At 39.2% G+C, this 23,124-nt stretch overlaps 1 protein-coding gene across 1 annotated transcript in view; it reads right to left on the reverse strand.

Moving 5' to 3' along the window:
* The window catches only part of LOC100929955 (mitogen-activated protein kinase kinase kinase kinase 4), a 219,476-nt gene that overhangs the window by 90,679 nt on the left and 105,673 nt on the right, over nt 1–23,124 (reverse strand). The window contains exons 4-8 of the mRNA XM_031945049.1: nt 17,071–17,196; nt 7,285–7,395; nt 6,007–6,097; nt 2,548–2,678; nt 308–362 (exon numbers count right to left, since the gene is read on the reverse strand). Of these exons, the coding sequence (XP_031800909.1) occupies nt 308–362; nt 2,548–2,678; nt 6,007–6,097; nt 7,285–7,395; nt 17,071–17,196 (514 nt within the window). The remainder of the gene's footprint in view (nt 1–307; nt 363–2,547; nt 2,679–6,006; nt 6,098–7,284; nt 7,396–17,070; nt 17,197–23,124) is intronic.

A 23,124-nucleotide genomic window follows, 5' to 3' on the forward strand; every position in this document is an offset into this window, starting at 1 on the left:
TGGCTTAGGACTCCACTGGGCTCCCGGTGACTCAGTACTGTCAAAAGCTATTACCAGGAAACCAAGCTAAAGGAACATTTGGTCAGCCTGCTAGAGAAGTTTGGGAGAGCGAACGGCATGCTGCTCTCGGCAGGGGTTTGTCCACAGACATCCTGATTCCGAGTAGTCTGGGGCACCCGCGTGGCCCCGCGGAATATCTGCCAGGCACTTGCTCCGAGTGCGGCACCTATGGGGCCACTAGTGGAAGCTCCCAAGGGGCATACACAATTCCTTCACCCATCTCGCCAAAGACCAAACAGTTACTCACGCGGAGCGCCCTCGGCCATTTCCATGGCGGTGATTCCAAGGGACCACAAGTCGCTCTGGAAAGAGAAAGATGATAAATAAATTCAGCAGGCTGTTTTGGAGACAGCGCCGGCCTTGGCTACCTCCAGCTGCTCTCTCATTCCAGGTGAGCTGCTTTTCCTCTTGGTCTCCCAGGTCACCATCCACATGATGGTGCCTCAGAGCGTTGTGAGAAAATTATCAGAGGGTCCCAGTTTAGTGCTAGAAGGGACCCCCCCACCCAGGTCATCTAGGCAGAGGCATCAGAGCTTAATACTTGGTGCAAAGGAGTCAGCAGTTGGGGATTCTCTTTGGTATTGGGGAGGACTGATGAGCACTGGCTTTTCATAGTGGGTTACCCCTCCATGAATATTAGCTACTTCCTAAGTCAGCCACAGTTGCAGTTTGCATCCGAGGTTGGCCCTTTGGCTCAGAGGATCTGGGGTACTCCTGAGGTGGCCGTGCGCTATCTTGGCTCCCGATGTCTACCTTTCTCTAAGGATGTTTAGCAGGAATAGAATTCAGTAGGAGGAGGGTCCATTTTGTGTGCTGGCCCCAAGAATTGAGTTATTGACACGAAGGCCCTAGCTCAGGGTAGATAGTCACCCATAGAGACTAGGACATTGTTCCCGAGTGCCAATTTTAGGGAAAGGAGCGTGCTTCAGACCTGTGTTGGTCCTCAACAGTCACAGTCACTCCTGTTCCACTTCTCTTGTCTGGTCCCAGGTCTCTAATTCCTGGAGCCTCATTTCTGAGGTGCCCCTTTCCTAAAACCCACCTTCCCCCACTACCATCGTCCCCTTGACTGGGCTCTTTGGCCATCCTGTGGGAGGAAATCCAGCCTCTCTGTGGGGATGGCTCGCTCCCTCTCTACCATATCTGCAACTGATCAAGATGGTCTCATGCCATACTTTTCATGGGGGTACCTGGGATCAGCAATGATGTAGGGGGAGCCACCTGAGGTTGGATCCCGATCCCAAGGCTGGCCCCACTTTCTAGTACACTTTTCCAGCCTTGCAGTGTTCCCTTCTGCAGCAGTGGTCCAGATTTTCTGCCTCTCCGTCCGTGTGGCCCTGTGTTCTGAAATCTGAGGCCTTTCCCCAGCCCTTCTCTCCCCCCGAATTCTTCTCAAGTGTCCAGATTCCTAGCTATGGCTCTGATGAAGAATCAAGTAGTCTTTGCTACAGGAAATGGCCCCCCAAACGTCCTCAGACTTCAGAATTATTTCCTTTTTGGAAATGAATGGTGCAAAATAGCAGCCTGCGATGGAATGGCCTCCATACAGAGGCCTTTCTGTCCTAGCAAATACAAGAGTATTAATGCCCCCGTGTCCATCATCCCTTTGGGAAGTCCTAGCTAAGGGCGGCCCCAGACAAAGGATGAGGAAGGAAGGGTGGAGGGGAGGGGTTTCCCACATTCCAGGGAGGAAAAAGTCCAGGTAGCCAGATTAGCGAGACAAAGCAAGGTGTGTCTCCCCCATCTAGATAAGGTACATTATCCACCCAGCAAAAAGCTACTCTTTAAGAGGTGGAATTAAAAGGCAGCTGCTTAAGAGCTGGGAAAAGAAAGAGAAAACTAAGGCTCCAGAAGCCTTTTCTGCAGGGATAAAAATGGCAGGAAGTCATTTGAGTGCTTAAGTTAGGGTCTATTGAGACCACAGGAGGAAAACCATTAAGCCTCTCCTCCCCGATGCTTCTGACATAGAAAAACCTGTTAGAAAGGACTATAAATACCTACTCATTGAAGGGGTGATTTTTGAAATGGAGGCTGTGGGAAGAGAAATGAGCACACGTTGGCTGGAGAAGGTCAGCAACACTCCTTTCCCTTCACTGCCAAGTAGCTACCACCCACCACCAGCCCAAATCAAAGGGGAGTCAGCTGTCCTTCAGCCAACTAGGCATCCATTTGGGAAGGTGCCTTGATTGGGAGTTGCTGTTTCTGGGACCGCATTTCCTTGTCCTATTCACTCTGGAGGTGGTGAGGATCAGAAAGTAGCAGAGACACGGCAGGGATGGGACAGATAGAAAGGCTCTCCAAACCCAAGATTGGCCCAAACCACCTGGGAGCAGTACTCTCTCTCTCCACGTCTCCTCGTTTTCATACATTCACATAGCACAGTGGCATCGGGGAGAACCTTTCCATCTTTGTTCTCAGCCCCTGAAAAGACCACTGCTTACCAATAGTCCCATTTCCTAGATCCCATGGTCCCGATCCATTACTCACTCTGTAATCGTAGGTCGAGTCAGGGTTTTCATCACATGCAATCACCTCTGGCGCCATCCAATATGGCGTCCCAATGAAGGTGTTCCTTCTACCGGCGGTCCGGTCCAGCTGGGCACTCACTCCAAAATCCACTGAAAAATTCCACACGTGTACAAAGAGTAAGTCGGTGACAAGATGCTTGATGAGTTATTGCCTTCACTTGGAAAGCAGATATGAAAGCCACAATGGAGAACAGATTGAAGCTCCAGCATGGGAAAGTTGAACATGGGGCCTGCTCCAGGAACACTGGGAAAGAGGCTTCTGCTGATGTTTACATTGGAAGGAGCCCCAGCAGTACTGTAATAAATCTATGGTTGGCTTGGCTGAACGCTTACCATGAATATTAAAACTAAGCTCCATCAGTACACCCTGAATAGTGTTTGGATTTGCCACTTTCCTGGAAGAAGGACAGGGATTGAAAAGAGCATCTGAAAAAACACAAAACAGGCTGGACTGGGAAGCTTCACCAATAATTTGAGAAAGTCCCATCGTGATGGGGAAGAAAAATGAGTTTCATGGTCAAGTTTAAAGGAAAGTCTTCCACAGCTAGGTTGAAACAGATGTAAATATTTACTGTGATGTCCACATCTTAGTTTTGGCTCTAAAAGTTAACCGTGGGATGCTTTGGAAAGAGTGGCATTAGCAACTGTGGGATACATTCATCTGTGGGATACATTAGAAGGAGCTTGGCATGGTGGTCTCGGACTCGGAGACAACGTCTGGGCTCCTCGGCTCGGAAAAAAAGGCAACCTTTTTCTGAAGGCGGAGGGGAAGGGGGAAAACTTTTGAGAACTTTTTCAGTTTTAGGCATATGAAAGTTGATGAAAAAATGTTCCCATCTGCACTAAGAAGAGAGGGAAGGGACCCAAGAGGAAGCAGGAGGGATTGAGGTTTGTGTTTAGGGAGCTCTTGCCAAGCACAAGGATTATGGGATGTTGGAACATTACCACTGGACATTGTAGAATGTCCTTTTCTAGAAGGTTTCCGAAGTAGGTTAGATCAGGGCTGGACGACCTCCCGAGCAGGATCGTTGATTCCGAGCTAGAAGGAAACCTTGAAGGTCACTTAGTCTAATCCCTTCATTTTACAGGTAACCAATCTAAGGGCCAGACACTAGCCATCCAGGCAGCTGTGATCCTGTTGCTGAACTACCTTCTCTCAATTACTGGTGAGATGGTTTGGTCTGAGAGGCAGACAAGGGATTAGATTGCTCTCTCTATCCCTTGCGCTTGGCTCACTTCTCTGCCCTCCTTGGGTATGGGACTTCCTCGGGCAGGTTTCAGTTTGCTCATCTGTAATCCAATCACCGCCAGTGACATAAAGGCACAATAGCGCTGACAATTACAGAAAAGCATACGGAAAAAGTCTGAGACGAGACTTATTTCCTGTCAGCAATCTTGCCTTGCCAGAAATGACAACGGTGAAGAAGGAAATGGTGCTGTTATCAATTTTTGCTAAGCTTTAGGTATCATCGGGAAAATCTTTGATTCCTATTAGACGGTAGTCATCTTTATGGAGATGGACCCTTTTAGATACCCCTAGTTCTTGCTTGTATTCCTGTCGTTTGAGGTTGCCAGAAATCTGACCTCTGGATAAGTGGGGTCTTACTGTATGTTCAAAATACAGGGCTGTGCCCTTTGGTTTGATATGGGAGAGCTGGTGGAATCTGGGTAACCTTCACAAATTTCCACACTGAATTTCCAAAGACTGTGGCTTTCAGGAGATAACGCATTTGCCTGGAATTCCTTTTTAACCTGATACACATTTAGAATCATTTATTTCAAAGGCAAACATACTTAGAACCTTCTGCTTCCTCAGTGAGAACTCCATGGAGCGTGTGCTCACAAGAGAGCATAAAATGCAGCCCTGCTGCTAATTGGACACTTTTTTAGCTGCAACTGAAAATCAAGACTGTGTGTGATGGAAACCCATAGGGAGACGCCCTGGAGTGATAGGATCTGAGATCAGTAGCTGTTCTAATGTTTGTCTGTAGGCCATTAGCTGGCATTAAATAAAGCTGCCTAAAACTTAAGGCCCCTTAAGTCCTCCCACCCCCACTCGGGCCTTCTGAATAGGTAGTGAGGAAAGCAAGGAAGGGTCCTCACTAACACTTGCTAGCTGTGTCTTCACCGCCCTTCTTGGAACTGCATTTTCGACTTACTACTCTTTCGGTGGTGATGGCAATATTTTGCAACCTGCTCATCCCCTAGAGAGGCCCATGAGGCTCAAGTGAGGCAAGACTGGTAAAAGCCCCAGATAAATGTGAATCACTGGTGTTAGGGTTACTCCTTTAAGTCTCATGATGTTCCCTGCCCAAACATGACAACAATGGCACGCGGCTAGCAGATATCAGTGAAAAACACCACCAATCAAATGGTTGTGTGACTGAGCACATGGTGTAATCCAGGGGAAAAAACACTGTGTCTCAAGCCCCAGGAACTGGGTTCAAATTCTTCTCCCTAGGATACCTATTACCTCCATGACTTTGGGCAAATCACAACTTCTCTGCACCTCAGTTTCCACAATTTCTGCTTTTTTAAAATGAGACTAGAGGGCCTCTTAGGTCCTTTCCAGCTCTCTGAGGGCAGGTACTTTCTTTTTTGTTTGGCACATAGGAGGCACTTAAAGTATATTTGTTGATTAATTGATCGTCTACATCAAAGCTTATGCAACTGTGGGTCACATAACAATATGGGGGGGTCATGAAATTATGATTTATTATCAGTAAATGTTTGATTTGTATATCTATTTTATGTAATTATATACCTAGGGTCAGGCAAAAATTTCTTGGGCAAAATGGGGTCTCGAATGGAAAAAGTTTAAGCAGGTCTGGTCTAGATGACGTCAAATAATTTGTTGGTTTAGTCTCAGTAGGGGAAAAAAATCCCTTGATGGTGACAAAGCCCTCTCATCTGACTCCTCTTACTTGATTCTCTTCACAACCCTAGGAATATAATGCAAACATCCTTAAATAGGCAAGAAAATTAAGGCTTAGAAAGGGGAAATCATTTGGCAAAGAATCACTGAATTGAGAACTGAAAATTTATCCATATCTGGAAGGGACCCTAAGTCATTGTTTAGCCAAATCTCTCCATTTTAGAGGTGAAAAAACTGAGGATCAGATGGGTGAAGTGGACTTATAAGATGATACAATAAGTCAGTCTCTACTAACTCTAAGGATATGAAGATAAATATGAACCCAGGTCATCAGACTCCAAGGACAGATCTTTTTTCCCTCTACTATGTGGTCCATGCTATAGATGGCTAAGATCCAAATGAGAGCTCTTTCCCTCGATAACTCTTCCCCAGTCTGAACACAGGGATGGTAGCACAAATGCAAAAAGCAAGTGTCCTCTACATTCAGTTGTTCTATACATGGACTTAATGGCTGCCTCCCCCAGCTGCTGCAAGAAGACTTACCCAGTTTTACTTCAGCGTTTTCAGTCAGGAGGACATTTTGTCCTTTGATGTCCCGATGAATGACATGGTGCATATGAAGATGGGAAAGACCCTGCAGGAGAATCACATCATTGTCACCATTCCTTCCCGTATGAACGTTGGGCCCTCTATGGGCTCTTGCACAGCAGGGGCTCAGTCAATGTCCACTGAACTAACTTGGAACTGAGCTGACCATCTGACTTAGTTAGGGCAACTAACCCTAACTCCTGATACAGAGTTGGAGGTTTGGGGAAACGCTGAGATTTTTCAGAATGAATTCTTTAGGTGACAACTCAGAAGTGCTTCGATGGACTTTTGACAAAGGAAACCAGGGAAACACCCAGAAAAAGCAAAGAAAATTTGCCTCCATGGACTACGATGCCTCTCTCCTCCCTAAAAGGGAAAAAGTTGGTTGACTTCATTGGCCGTCCAGATATCCCATGGTTTTACCTCATTTCGAGCCCAGTTACTAACATTTCTTGGTCAGTTTTTGAAGCCTGCGAAATTAGGGAAATATGGAGATTCGTTTTAGAATGGCTTGAATTTGAATTGGCTTAGTGGAAGGACTCTCTCCTCCCCACCACTGAAGCCTTTACTACCAAGCTCTGCCAAACTCCAGTGGGGCACTGTGAGGGATGATGACGGCTCTCTCCCGACTGCAGGGCTAACTCCTGTTCTTGATTCTTGGGTGCTCCCATTTGCCTAGGGCACAGACTGAGTCAACCAGGGCTTTGGGTTTTACCCTAGTCCCTGGCAGGTACTGCACTGAAAACAGAATGGAGCACAGCTGCTTTGTCCATTTATTTTTTTCAGATGAAGAAAAAGGGAGTGGGATCACTGGCTGTCTATCTGCAAAGAGGTAGTGGGACATTTGCAGACTTTTCTGAAAAACACCAGGAAGAAGAGGCCACCCTATTCCATTTCCAGGATCGGCTGTTAAAGTTCACATTCCATCTTAGCGCGCCCATTGTGATTTTACAGACTGGGATCATGTCCCCTTTGGCTTTTATCTTTCTAAATGGAAGAAGCCTCATCTTTTGAGGCTGTCCTAATCTGCTCAGCCCCCTCATTCCTTCCTTCCTTCAAGTTCCAGTCCACAATCTTTTAGCGTTTCCTGTAACTCTCCTACCAGGTCCCCTCCCAGCATCCTCCACTCCCACTACCCTCCCACCCTCATTGCCCTCATTGCATATTTGCCTTTTTAAAACCTCTACCCAGGCTCCTTTAATAACCAGAGGGAATAACTGCACAAAGACTCACCCGAAGGACCTCACGGCAGATGTAAGAAATCCAGTCTTCTTTAAAGGAGTTACCTTTGGTCTTCTTCACTAAATCAGTCACTGAGCCTGCTCCACAGTACTCCATCACCAGCTGTTGGGAGGGAAGAACAAAGTAACATCAGAAGCCACAAACGCTTCCCTCAACTTCACTGGAAGACATTTCATTCAGGTAACGGTAGTCTGCTGAACACAGAGAAACAAAGTCAAAGACATTGACCTTTTCTTAGGACCTCCAGTACAGGCTTGAGCATCCAAAAGGAAAGATGCTCCTAGTTCCCAGAGTCGGAAAAACCTTTTAACTGTGTTTAAGCAAATCCTACCTTAGGTGCTTTATTAGCTGGGTGACGCTGGTAAGATACTTAGATGGCACAGTGGATCGAGTGTCTGGCCTGGAATCAGGAAGACCTGAGATCAAATTTGACTATTTATTATTTATTTATTATTTAACTAGCTGTGTGAACCCAAATAAGTCACTTAACCTCTGTTAGCTTCAGTTTCCTCATTTGCAAAAATGGTGTAATGATAGTACCTACCTCCCCGGGTTGTGAGGATCAAATGGGATAATAACTGTAAAATGTTTAGCACAGTGCATAGCATATGATAAGCCCCGTATAAAAATTATTATTATTATATTAGTTATATTATTATTATTATTAACTGGAGGGTTCTTATTTGTCCATCCCCTACCTCCCCGGCAGAATTAGGAGAAAAGAGTGAAAACTGAAAAGTTTTGTAAGAAAAGAAAATGTAAGAAAAAAAATGCCATAAAACAACTGGGGCTACCCCAAACTAGGATATAAAAATGACAGTTACTTTTAGATAGTGACTGGCAATTTGCAAAAGCCTGGCCTTATCACACAGTTGCTTCAAGCAAAACAAGACTAATCCCTCAACCACCAGACCTCCCACCTAGTAAAGGCAAAGAGTAATCTTATCTCCCTTAATCAAATGTGATAATGTGTGTAAAGCACTTTGTCAATCCTTAAAGCCCAATTTAAATGAAAGCTAATTATAGTCATTAAGTCTTCCCTTCTCTAGGCTATAAACATCCCTTATTGCTTTAATCCCACTTCCTACAGCACTAACTTCACCATCCGGAATGCTCTTCCCTTGATAAAGTCCTATCTAAAATTTGGTGTCCAGAACACATCGGTTCTGACTAGGACAGAGTATAGTGGCCCAGTCAGCTCCTTAGACTTAGATGCTCTTTATCTTATTTAAAGCTGCCTAAGATCACAGTTTTCAAGTGTGTATTGGGGCAAATAAATCTTTGACTACTATAATATATCCCATGCTGTCTGTCATGTACTTCTAGATTGGCACAGTAGATAGAGGGCTGAGCCTGGCATCAAGAAGACCTGTATTCAAATTCAGCCTCAAACATTTACTAGCTGTGTAATCCCGGGCAAGTCACTTCATTTCTGCTTCAGTTTCCTCATTTGGGAGAGGAGATAATAATAGCACTTCCCTACCTCCCAGAGTTGTTATGAGGATCAGATGAGATAATATTTGTAAAGTTATTACTTAACACAGTACCTGGCACACAGTAGGCAATTAACAAATGTTTGGTGTTTGATTTAGGACATAAAATAGCAAATGGGATCTTTTCTTTTTAGTGGACAAATTGCTATTGGTTATCAGGAACTTATCCAGAAAAAGGTGCAAATTTTTTGGACCAAAGTCTCTCATCCTCCCCCAAAGCAGGTGACCTATTTAGAAGATGAAACTTCAGTAGCAAACGATCATTGTTTTCTATTTACTATGTAATTTCCCTCATAAATTATATTCCTAAACTAATTGTGATAATGCCCAACTCAGTCTAAATAAATTAAGTTTAGTTATTTACTTAGTATTTTTGTTCATATGTAACCATTGTTTTCTCTAGGTTCCAGAGAAAGGAGAATTTTCTGTTCTTATCCTTGCCATCTTATTCAGCCATCACTAGCTGAGGAACTAGAAAATGGAAACATTACTAATATCCATTAAAAATAGGAACTTTTGGGGGCCTTCCCAAGATATTTAGGCATAGCCACCCAATTCCCTGCCAGATGAACTGGGATTATAGTCCTCTCGTTGTCCAGATAACTAGTAGAAAATTATTTTTGGTGTCGCCACCAAATATGTGGTGCTGCAAACCCAGCCATTTTAGAAGTTGCCACTTTACCTGCCTCCTTCCCTATGAGCTGACTGGAGATCTTAAGCTTCTGTACTTCCCAATTCCAAACATATGTTTAAATAACATCTCCTCTCACCTCCTGTCCTCCAGATAATGAGTATAAACAATATTCTTCAATCAATTTAATTAGGAGATGTAAATTCTGTGGTGTGAACTGTTTTTTAATTGGTGGTTAGTTTATTAAGAAATTATTAACTTTGAGGGCGATTGTAACTAAATGTAGGAAATAATGAGGCTAGGGGAAATCTATTTTCCCCTTTTCAATTGTTTTATGTGGATCCCCCAAAATAACTTCTGTGTAAAAATAGAGTAGGGCACTATTTCAACTTGACATACTACTGATTCATCCTATTACATTATTTAAGTTACTAATTGTGTCAACCAACTTCTTTGTTGATTCTTTGTGGTTATCTAAGTCATCTATCATGTTATTTGTAAATAGGTAGTTTTGGCTCCTCTGTTGATATTTATGTTTTTTTTTTTCTTTTCTTACTACTATCACTAGCATTTTGGAAATATGTCTCATAAGCATTAGCTAGTATGGAGCTAGAGAAAGACCTAGAAAAGATGAATTAAAAGGATAAGAAATTTTGCAGCAGAACAAGAGGAGAGAGAAGAGGAAGGATAATGGAGAGGTCATTATTTTGCATGTTCTAGAAATACTAGTGATACAGGTAAGGCAAGAAAAAGAAGGACTTTAAAGGCAAAGAGAATGACAAAGAAAAGACTAAATATTTCTATTTTCAGATGATAAAATCAATCATCTAGTAAACCTCAGAGAATTGTCAAGGGAACTAAGTGAAATAATTAATAGCAATTAACAACAAGTGAAACTGGGATACAAAATGAACTCCTATGCCCTGATCATTAGCATTTCTTCACTAAAATAACTACAAAATGTATAAACCATCTGGGAGTCAGTCTGCCAAGGCATATTCAAGCCATATAATATAACTACACTAACTCTTTAAAAAATCAAGAATGACATCAAAAATTGGAGGGATAGTTTTCACTCAGGGTTGAGTTATCTCAATCTAGTAAAAAGTATGATACTGCACTAAATGAATTTACAAATTTACTGCCAAATCAATCAAAGCACAAAGTTTGCTTGATACCAAGTAACGAATAACCAAAGTATGCCCTACTAAGGGCATACTTTATAGAGCTAGACAAAGTAATTATAAATTATAAAGCAGTAATCATAAAAAGTAGTACTGGCTAAAAAAAAGTATATGAATTAATTAGTAGAACAGATAAGATAAGCCGGCACTAGAAACAATGGAACTCACTAACTTAAACCCACTTGGGGGAATAACTCCATATTAGCCAAAAACTGATGGGAATGCTGGAAAATCATCTGAAAGAAATGAAATTACAATCAACATTTTATTTTACATACCATTACTATATGTTCAAAATAGATATGTAGTCTGAATTATAAAAGGTCACACTATTTAAAAAAATAGAAGAAAACAAGATCAGATACTTTTTACACATATGGTTAGAGGGAGACTTTATAACTAAACAAGAGACAGTAGAAATGATAAAAGATAAAATAGGCAATTATTATTTTAGAAACTATTTATCATCTTGCATGTGCTCAAGGATATGAATAAATAGTTCCTAAAATAATCATTGCAATTGCTAATGACCATATGAGAGATTTCTTTAAATCTTTAGTAATAAGAGTAATGCTAATCAAACCAATTCTGAGGTTTTCCCTCTTATGTAGAAAACTGGCAAAAGTGACAAAAGATAGAAATAATGTTGAAGAAACCATAAGAAGATAATAAACACAATGTTGGTAAAGCTGTCAGTCCAGTTATTCTGAAAAGCAATTTGGAATTATGCTAAAAATGTGACTAAGATGCATATAACTTTTGACCCAGAGATCCCACTGCTAATCATAAACTCCAAAAGACTTTAATGATGGAAAAATGTCCCCCTATAACAAAATGTTCATGACAAACTTTTTGTGTTAGGAAAAAAACCTAGGATGGGAAATGTTATAAAAATATCACTTGCAGACTAAGTGTTAATTTGCATTGACAAAGGAAGTTTCTTCATCAGGGTTTGTTCCCTATGATAATGAAATCATGTTTAGTTGTTTTTTTTCCCCCTGAGGCAAATGGAGTTAAGTGACTTGCCCAGGGTCACACAGGTAGGAAATATTAAGTGTCTGAGGTCACATTTGAACTCAGGTCCTTTTGACTTCAGGGCTGGTGCTCTATCCACTGAGCCACCTAGCTGCCCCCATATGTCTAGTTTTTAAAAAGAATTTTTAAAAATCCATTTACTGGGTAATAGTTAAATAAATTATGGATAAAAAGTAATATAATATCCATGTGCCATAAAAATATGAAAAATTCAGAAAAACAAAGAAAAATTTTATGAACTGATGCAGAAACAGGGGAAAACCACATAACAGTTATCAAACTTTAAACTAAAAGAATAAAATACCAAAATTGAAAGGTACAAAATTATAATGCTCAAATTCGATCCCAAAGAGAAGCTGAAAAAAAAAATTCACCTTTCCCTTCACTGCAGAAATAAGAGATTATGATATGAGATAGTGCAGATATAAGCAGTCACAGATGTTAACTCTGCTGAACTGCTTTTCTCCTCCTTTCTTTTTTAATCTTTGTGGCTTGCTAGGAAGGGAAAGGGATATATTCACAAATAAAAGCCACATAAACACATCAATAAAAATAAGATAAAATATTTTAAATGCCCACAGTTTACCAGCTGCTACTCAAAACATGCAAAAGATATGGCTTTTATTAGGCATGGCCTGTAATAGCTGCTTACTTTTAAAGTTTTCCATAAAAGTCTAGGTGGCACAGTGGACAGAGCACCATGTTTGGTACATAGTAGGTATTTAATAAATCAAATAAATAAAATTAATAAATAATAAAAGCTTGTTTCCTTCTGTCCTTCCTTCTGTTCTTGAAACATGGATAGTCTAGTTGAGAGATGAAACTAATGCGCATGAGACCTTTAAAGGACAATTAAGATAGAAATTATGTAGTTGTAACTGAGTAGACCAAAAATTCAGAGAAGGAGGAAGCTGTGTGAGGAAGAGGAGTGAGACACAGTATTTGAATAGCTGAACCTTGAAGGATGGGTAGAATTCAGATAATTTGAGAGAAAAACGAGAAAATCATTCAAGATGGAAAGGGTATAAGCAAATGTAGAGAGACAAGAATGAATATGGCAAAAATGGAATACAGGGAATTGAGGGAGTAAGGTGGGCAGTAAGGAAGATAAACATGTGTAGGGAAGGTGGAGCCAGATTAAGAGTCTTAAGTGAAAACCAGGCTAAGGAATCTCCAATTCCACCTTAGAGCTGTATCCTTAAGGCATTTGTTTTTGTGTTTTTTTTTCTTTGTCTGACTTTATGATGGAGGAAAAAGGGGCCTTCAACTGCTTGGTTATTTTTCCCAAGAGATTAGCAAACTCACTCTGGGAAAAAAAATCAATTGCATTCCTGCAGGGCGAGTCCTTCCAAATGGGACTGCTGCCAAGGTGGGTCCATTTTAGGCCTTAAGACTCTTGATAGTGTCTCATTCAGATTTTATTTTCTTAATAAACCCAATTTCTCAGGAAGTCTATTTTTGCCACCACTGAATTGACTGACTGCATGGCTGGCTAATTTTTCATCCTCAGGCACTAAATTCCCTAACTAGTGCCCTGACCGATATGAAGGAGAATAGAGTTATATTAGTCAACCTTTATTTTAATAGCAGATGTTATTTCAGATAAAGAGAAAAGCATATATTTATGCTTAATTGCTCATGCCATTTAACTACTTTGTCAATAAAAAACCTTAGATTTTTCAGAATGTAGCCAACTCTTGATTATTTATGCTAATGAAGGAGAACAGATACATGGATAAACTACAAACAACGGCTAATCAAAAACTCATTCCTATTTGATTTGGAATATTACACAAATGCTTTCTAGCACATTTACTCTCCTAAGTGTAGTTTGCACATACATCAATTTTCAATGAACCTATGAGCACATGAAAGTGGATCTCCATCTATCATCTATCTATCAGTCTATCGGTCTAGCTCACAACTCACCCAACTCTTTCTAACCTTTGGGATTCTTGTCCATATCCATCCAAAAGTACTCTACAAAGGATCTAGCCAACATACTGGAGCCTTTGCTCTAGGTCTTTTTAGATTTTGTGGGTAATGGTGGAGTTTATGAGCCATCTATTCATTTGCTCCCTCTCTGGTCTAACGATGACCCATTACATCTTATGTATAGGTCACTATCAACCAACCAGCAAGCTTTTATTAAATATTTAATACACATTGAGCATGCTAGGAACTAGAGATAAAAAGAAAGGCAAAAGTGTACTGCACAGTCTGTTCCCATCATATATTTCTCCATCGCCCATTGCAACCCGGGATGCAGCATTCCAAGATTTGAATCCATACAGAAGCACTGGGAGAACATCTGGGCTGAAAGTTTGCGTTGGGAAGTGGTTTGGAATCAATTAAAAACCCTGAACAACTGGGGCAGCTAGGTGGCCAGTGGATAGAGCACCAGCCCTAAAGTCAGGAGGGCCTGAGTTCAAATCTGACCTCAGACACTTAACACTTCCTAGCTGTGTGACCTTGGGCAAGTCACTTAACCCCAATTGCCTCAGGAAAAGAAAAAAGCCCTGAACAATTTCCCATATGCAATTGAGTTTGCTCTCTTTTTTCTCTTCAGTTCTGGACCCAACTCATTGTCTTTCTGCATACACTGTCCCAGATATAGGTATTAATGAACTAAATCAATGGACTGGCCAGCCAACTGCAAGAATGTCCTAGTGGGGACAATAGGCACCATTCACCCTTTTAGTTTCTGTTGGACTAATGCATTCAGAATAATCCTAGATCACCCTGGGGTTTGCTGGAGTCAGCACACACAAAGAGGAACATCTGGAGGACCTCCCCAAGACTGACACAGAATCATTCTTTCGTTTGCACCGTGCACAAGCCATCTTCCATGACATGGCAGCACCTTTGCCTCACTTGACATGAATACTCACGGGGCCACCGAATCCATTCATCTCCGTGACTGCATTTATCAAATTTATCTTTTACAATTTCCTGAACTTCCTTAAGTTCCTGCCCCTAGATTCTGATTGTTCTGCACTATTTAAATTGAGCCACCCATTCTCTATATTATCATGGTTGGGGATAGCTTGGGCATTCTTCTTACCTTTCAGTTCATATTGAAATAAACCACCCCAAATCTTTCATTCACACTAATACTAAAAGAAGCAGTTTGGGTCCAAATGAATACTTCCTGAGCGCAGACCATACTATGTCCTCAATTTTCTGAGTGTCATGTGAAGATCAAAATTTAACATTCTATGAAGATAACCACTTTGGTGGCTCCAAGCTATATGAAGGTAATGGAATATTATTGTTCTATAAAAATGATGAACAAGCTGCTTTTAGAAAGGCCTGGAAAGATTTACATGAACTGATGCTGAGAGAAACAAGCAGAACCAAAAATACATGGTACACAATAACAACAAGGTTGTGTGATGGTCAACTATGAAGGCTTGGTTCTTCTCGGTGGTTCAGTGATCCAAAGCAATCCTAATAAACTTTGGATAGAAAACACCATCTGCATCCAGAAAATGAATTGTGGAGATTGAAGTAAATCAACACATGCTATGTTCACTTCTTTTTAATGTTTTTTTCCTCTCTTGTGGTTTTTCCCCTTTTGTTCTGCTTTTTCTCTCTCAACATGATTCATAAAGAAATGTGTATTAAAAAGTTAACGTACATATATAACCAGAAAAAAATAAATTAAAAATGTTTTTAATAAAGGAATATATATTGAACTAGATGGTTGTTGGCATTCCTTCTAGCTCTAAGGTTTTGTCATCATGACAAAGAGGACACATGAACTTAAATATATAATCGATAATCTGGCTACATGACCTGATCATTAGGTGTCAGAGTTCTGAACCTCTTCCAGTTATTCTGCTTTACATGTCACTGGATTATTGGCAAGAAAGTGTAGACTATTCTATGTAAGCTATTACCTCTATAAATAATTGATTTACTTGGTGCTACTAAGAATATACTATCCAATACAGAATAACATGATTTTTTAGCCTTAGAAGAGTTTAAGATTCTGGGGAGAGAGGAAGTCTCTCAGACAATCAGTGAATCAGCCAACAATGTTTACAGAAAACATTGTAATAAATTATTTGGGGTAACAGAGGGGAGGAAAAGATATGAATAAACAAACATATAAGTAAAAGCAGAGATACGAATAAAAGCTGTACAGAGATATAGAGTAAAACTTTAATAGCAATGGCTCAGGCAATGGAGGAGTCTGAATAACTCAATATGTGTGTGTATACATATGTGTGTGTGTGTGTGTGTGTGTGTGTGTATACTTTGTTGTATTAGAAAGTATAGTGTAGAGATCACAAAATTGCCATTTGCTAACTGAGTCACTGATATGACTGTTCAGCACAATCTTGGATGGAGATGGAATTATAGAGATCTGGTTAAATGGTCACTGAACTTAGGCCATGACTTTTTCAATCAGTCTCTGATCCTAGCTTATTTTTTTGTGAGTTGCTAATTTCATTTATACTTGAGGGCGGCAAAGATTCTGGTTGATTAATGGCCCTGGCTAATTAGGTTTCACTTAATTGAAGTTTTGCCTTAATTCCTATCTCATTAATTTGGAATCAGTGATCATCTGGACAAGAGAAGGGATGTTTTGTTGTCACTCAACATTTGGGGAAATGCTTTGCTTAATTAGTTAATAATATAACCGTGTGTAGGTAGGTGTGTGTGTGTGTGTGTGAAATGTTTAACAATAACAATAATAATAAGAGTGAATACTGTTAACAGTTAGCTAACATAATGCCTACTGTGTGCTAGATACTGTGCAATGCACTTTATGATCCATATCTCATTTGATCCTTACTACAATCCCAGGAGGTAGGGGTTATTACTGTCCCCATTTTACAGATGAAGAAACTGAGACAAACAAAGATTAAGAGGCTTGCTCAGGGTCATATAGCTTATAAGCATTTGAGGCCAGTTTTGATTACAGGTTTTCTTGACTCCAGGTTCAGGACTCTAGCCACTGTACACAGCTGTGAAACTTTAGAGTATAAACATTTCAACTATTTTTGCAGAACCCACATTCATACAAGCAAAATTCTAATCACAAGTTATCCTTCATTATTTGTCAGTCATTATTTATTTATTATATTTATTATTATTTATTACTTGTCATTTGTCAGTTCACCAAATTGTCCTACTTTGTAAAACCTTGTTTATCACTAATAGTGGTCATTATATGTGCTTAAAGTTAATGATCTTACAATCATTAAAGGAATATTCTCAATTCTCAAGTCATAACAAGGTTGTATTACTGACCTCTTTCTGTCCTCTAATCGGAACTGTTTTAATCCAATTCAATTCCATAAATATTTATAAAAGGCTTACTATGTGTAAGGTGCTATGCTACGTAGTGGGAATCCAAAGACAAAAACAAAAGACGTCATGGCCTCGCAGGGATTACATTCTACTAGAGTGTTTGCACACATACCCAGAGCTGATCATCGTGACCAGAAAGATTCTTCTTTATGAATGCACCATAGTAGGTCGCAATGTTCCTGTGATGGGAATATTTCTTAAGCATGTTGATTTCCATTTTGATTTCTTCTTCTTCATCCTGTAGAACAAACAGACATTGGCTTTTATTGTTAACTCTGAGTCACGTGCCTCAAAGATTATGGATCACTTAGTTGTTGGAGATCGAAGGAGAAAGAAAGTATAAAAACCGTATTAGGTCGCGACAAGAATCAATGAGATCTATATGTAAAGTAATGAACTGGATAGGTGTCAGGGGTCAGAATTTGTAGGTCATGTTCTATTTGGTTCCTAGATTTAGTCATAGATTAGTTCTTATCCTCACTGTATAATGGGGTATGTACTTCCATTCATTGGCATTAAAATTACCTCTTTTACAAGTTTTAAAGAATATACCTAGCTGAGGACAATATATATCAAACAGAAAGAACTCCGGGACTGAAAATTAGGATACCTAAATTCTAATTCTGCTGATTGGCTCCAGTCAAGTCACTTAATCTCTCCAGGGGCTCTCAGGAAAAATTGGTGGAAGAATGACAACACTAAGGGTACTGCTATAAATATCTTGTTACAAACAGATTTTTTGTCATTTACTTTATTGGGGGTACAGAGCCAGTAACAGGATCCTTGTACAGAAGTGTATGAATAGTTTGGTGATTTATCTCCCATGATTCTATATTGCTTTTGAGGAATGATTTACAACAATTTACAGGTTCATAAACAAAATATTGAGGTGCTTTTCTTCCTACAACCCTCCAAAACTGATCATTTTAATTTTTTTTATCTTTGCCAGTTTTAGGGGTATAAAATGAAGGCTCAGGGGAAGCTAGATGGTGCAGTGGACAAAGCACCGGCCCTGGAGTCAAGAGGACCAGAGTTCAAATTTGTCCTTAGGCCTTAACATTTCCTAGCTGTGTGACCTTGGACATGTCACTTAACCCCTGTTACCTTAAAAAAAAAAAGGAAGAGAAATAAAATGAAGGCCTAGTGCTTTTGATTTGCATATCTTTATTATTAATCATTTGATATATTATTTTACACCATTGTCAATAATTTGCGTTTCTTCATCTGAAAAGTTTGTTCTGTTTATCAATATCGAGCAATGGCTCTTGGTTTTAAACAGGGAATTCCGAAAGTTTTTGCAGGATTTTAAATTTTTAAGTTATTGTTGCGATAATACCACTAAAGACCAAACCAGAACGGTGGCATAAATGGGATTTCAAAATCACATTTTTACCTGTACTGGGTAAGGCACATGTAAAAAAAGATGATCATTATTGTAGTATAAGTAGAAAAAAATTTAGGCTTGTTTTATCTTTGCTAGCTTCCTTAAACTCAGATCCCACTCCTCTATTTTCCTAAGTTATTAAAGCTTAAAACCACACTAAGACTTTTAAGTTACCCTGCTTATATATAATTCTCTATATATCAGCTTTTTCTCACAGATATTTGAAACAAAACTTATTGCCTTTCCTCCCTCCCAAATGACTGTTTCTATTATGCTGGGTACATTGATTTTGTTTATGTAAAAGTTGTTTAATTTTTTTTAAGTAATCTATTTTATCTCTTAGAATTTCTATATTCCTTGCTTGATTGAGAATTTCCTCTCTATCCATAGTTATGAAAGCTATCTGATTTTGTTTTCTTCTATTTTTTTTAATGACATGACTTTTTATATTTATTTGCATTTCGTCTTTAAGTTCATTTCAGTATATGGTGTAAAATGCTGATCCAAATCTAAAGTCTGCCAAATATGCCTTCCAATTTTCAGAAAATTTCATGTTGATTCCTTTTATTGGTAATTTGCTTTCTTTGATTTATCAAATACTAGGTTTAAACTGCATTTGGGTTTTGCTTATCTAGGTTCTTTTTTTCCTGGTTGAGTCCTTTCTATCCCAGTATGAGAGAACTGATAGAGAGGGAAAAAACCCATTAACTGTGAATGTTAATGGTGTGAACTCATTTGATGCTTACTGCTTTGTAATGTAAATTATGACTCATCTTTCCTGTGCCCAAAGTTAGCCTCAGACTAGCTGTGTGATCTTGGGCAAGTCACTTAACTTTGCTTGCCTCATTATAAAATGAACTAGAGAAGGAAAATAGCAAACCATTTCAGTAGCTTTGCCAAGAAAACCTCAAATGGGGTCACAAAGAGTCAGACATGGCCAAAAAGCAACTGAACAACAACTACATGTAGGTATAAATATGGTGGTGATGTTTTTTGACAAGAAACAGTTCTCTATCTGCTGCCTTCCTTAGATTCAGTTACCATTCTTCTACCTCCTTAAACCAGTTAGCTAACTTTATTTGACTTTTACTACTAGAATCTTTTTTTTTTTTTTTTACAAGGCAGGTAAGAATATGAATACGGAAATCCCACTTATCCTACCATACTTACTCTTAATTTGGTCTTCAGTGATGGCATCCCAATTTCAAGAAACACTAAGTCCCTTCCTTTCCTTTCCCTCTCGTCTAGTCTTTCTTTCTGAATACCTAATCCCACATGGCTTTTCTCTTTATTCCTTCATTAACCTTAGATGAATTGAGATTCCAAATGGATAGCAGACTTGCGTTCCTGTATTTAAGGCAACACTAAAATATTATTGAGCCGTGTGGATTTGTCTCGAGCTATGAGGACTTGACTACTTCTCTTAAGTTTCTTTTGTATGTCGTATTTTTATTTCAAAAATCGTGTTTGATACTGATTTTCTTAAAAGGAAGGCTTAGAAATTGTTAATTCTATTACAAGTTTCCATTTTTTACAGTTTAAGACTAATCTTAACTCTGCAAGAAAAATTATCCTTGAGTGCAAGCCATTTTTTATTACTTCTTGGTTTCTTTCATTTCTTTCCTTGGACAGTTCAGATAGGAGTTCTTTGGTACATGAGCTATCTTTTCCTGGCTGCTTCTGATATTTTCTTTTTGACCTAGATACTCTGGAGCCTGGGGACTAAATTTCTGGCTACATTCGACCAATGGTCTATCTTTGGTGGAGTTCTGAGGATTCTCTCAATCTGCATTTTGTCAACTAGTTATAATATTTATAGTCAATTTTAACTTACTATTTCCTGATAACACAAACTTTTTTCGAGTCACGAGTTTTTAGAAGGCCAATAATTCATAAGTTGTCGCATTTAGTTCTGTATTACTGGTCAATTGTCTTACTTTGTTGAAACCTCACATGTTATTTCAATTTTGTCATCTCTTGATGGTTCCAATATTTTTTGTGAGATCATTGAATTTTTGTGTTTCACATCAAGTCATTTCTAAATGTACCCCAACACAACCATATATTAAACCCTTTGATGTAAGAAAGAAAAACATTTCAACGAAACCAACTAATAAAATGACCACGCTGGACACATATGTGATAATCTATAGGCCCTTCTTCTCCACCTTTCTAAAGAGAAGAGGGACGCATATTTCATCATCTGTTTTCAATACTAGTCATTGCAATTAGTCTGAGTTGAACTTCCTTTATGTATTGATTTCATCTACCTTATTGTGGCTATTCTGTATACTGTTCTCTCTCTTACTTTGCTCTAGTCTACTTCATATAGGTCTTCCTATATTTCTTTGAATTTCTCATATTAGTTATTTCTTACAATGAATGCTCCATCATACATATAGCGTGATTTATTTAGCCATATTTATTCAATGAGAACTTCTTTTGTTTCCAGGTTTGGTTTTTTTTGCTGCCATACAAATGTACACTGCTCTGTTAAATGAAGATATACACAAATAATTATTGTATAAAATATAGGACAAAAAGTAGGTTCTATTGATAGTAATCTGGTTGTGTGTGTATGTGTGTGTGTGTGTGTGTATGTGTGTGTGTGTATACAATAACATATATGCAATTGTGTACATATATTTATTTATATATTAGACTATATATATACATATATATATATATATATAATAGTCTGGACAATAGGCATTTTTAAATCTACTTGGTTTTCCCTGCATGTATCCATGCATATATTCCTGCATCTAGATGGATAGATACACAGATAGATGTGGATATAGATATAGATATTTCCATGTTATGGCTCTTCTTTAAAAAGCTTTTAAGTGTTTGGGCCCTTGATATAATAATCATGCCCACCAACTATATAACCATCTATAGGCAGCCATTCTTTCCTTTGATCCCTCACTGCTGGACATCTTCTGTAACTGTGGTCCACACCTTTGGTAAGGTACATTTTTTCATTTTATGCCTTACCTAGTATTTGTCATCAGAGGATCCCTTGAATATTATTTTTGGTGTTGCTCCTTGGATAATTTTTACATATGCCTTAGAGATAACTTGTGGGAAGAAAATCTTTTAGGCAGCACTGTGACTGAATCAGATACTTAACCAACAACGAAACAGTGGAATCTTGCAATGTCTGCACTTTTCAGGTCATTTTGTGACTGTATAGAGGTGGCCTTCTGTGGAAGATCATTTTGTAAATGGCCTCCTATTCCCTTCTCATATCCTCGTCAAGTATTCCCTTGATATGATTTGATCATTACCATTAAAAAGGTGTAAAAATAGAAAAGAAACCATTTGGGTTAGGAGTTATTGAGAATCTCTTTACTGCTTTTGGGGGGAAGTTATAATCTGGGATCTTTTGCGCCTCTCTTTTAGATACCTTGATAATTGGTCCCTCTGAAAACTGCCAAATCCAGCCTCAATGTATATATCCATTGTGTAAAACAAATGGGTCTAGTCTAGCTATTCTTGCAGTGTTTGTTTCCATTAATGCCAGTTCTCCCATTTCTACTTTTTTAAGCAGCACCCTGGGTTGGGTTGTCAGAGTCTATGCACGGTAATCTATCCCCCACCACTGATGTAAATAATTCGTGATAGTCATCCTGAAAGACTTTTTCCATTTTTTATCTCTGTGTTTTCCTTCTTTCAGTTTCATCTTTCCATGCTCTTGGGATGATCTAGCTTAAACAATCTTCGGTTAAGTCTTTGGGGCTTTTGTTCCCCTGCGCCCCTTCCTGCTGTTTTCTAAGAAGACAGTGCTAGAGGGCAGTACAAGTTAGTAGATATCCCAGTTGCCTCGGAGTCTAAGCACACCAGAGGAGGAAGGGAGCAAATTAGAGGGTGATTCTCCACTTCAGTGTGCAATTCTTCACTTGATAAAAGGATTCACAATGAGAACAAGCTCTACTGTTACACTTTTAGAAACCGAATCACCCCAAACTTTTGCGGCACACTTGTCTTCTGTGAAGCAAGGAGTAACTATAAGGTTCACCCAGAGGATGAATCTAGCATCAGTATTAAATATGCCGTTGGACACCAAATGAATGGCAAAGGAAGCTTTTCTCCTTGTGGGGCAATTCCTTTTTTTTTTTTTTTTTTCTCTTTTAAATTTATTTATTTATTTATTTATTTTTATTTAATAGCCTTTTATTTACAGGTTATATGCATGGATAACTTTACAGCATTAACAACTGGCAAACCTCTTGTTCCAATTTTTCACCTCTTACCCCCCACCCCCTCCCCTAGATGGCAGGATGACCAGTAGATGTTAAATACATTAAAATATAAATTAGATACACAATAAGTATACATGACCAAAACATTATTTTGCTGTATAAAAAGAATCAGACTCTGAAATATTGTACAATTAGCTTGTGAAGGAAATCAAAAATGCAGGTGGACATAAATGTGGGGCAATTCCTTAGTTAAGTACCACCCAATGTGAAAGTTCACTAGAGGGCTAGCCTCCGATGCCCTTTAGCATCCTCAGTATTCTCTATTATTGCATTTACTTTCTAGCTTGGAAGAAAAACCTAACTTTTGGGGATGACGGGGCCAGGCCTTTGGGTAAAGAGAAATCTAGCTAGTGAGGAATTAGGTCTCTAGGATCCAATAGGAGAGGGAATCCTGGATGGCCTGGACTCCTGTACAACCTGAGGCTCCCTCAAATACAAACAACTAACTTGCCTGGCTGCCTGCTTTCCCACCTTCTGCCCAAGGTGGAACAAGCTTGAATGGTAGCACTGGGGGAAA

The sequence above is a fragment of the Sarcophilus harrisii genome, chromosome X (assembly GCF_902635505.1).
Source record: "Sarcophilus harrisii chromosome X, mSarHar1.11, whole genome shotgun sequence".
NCBI classification, from domain to species: Eukaryota; Metazoa; Chordata; class Mammalia; order Dasyuromorphia; family Dasyuridae; genus Sarcophilus; species Sarcophilus harrisii.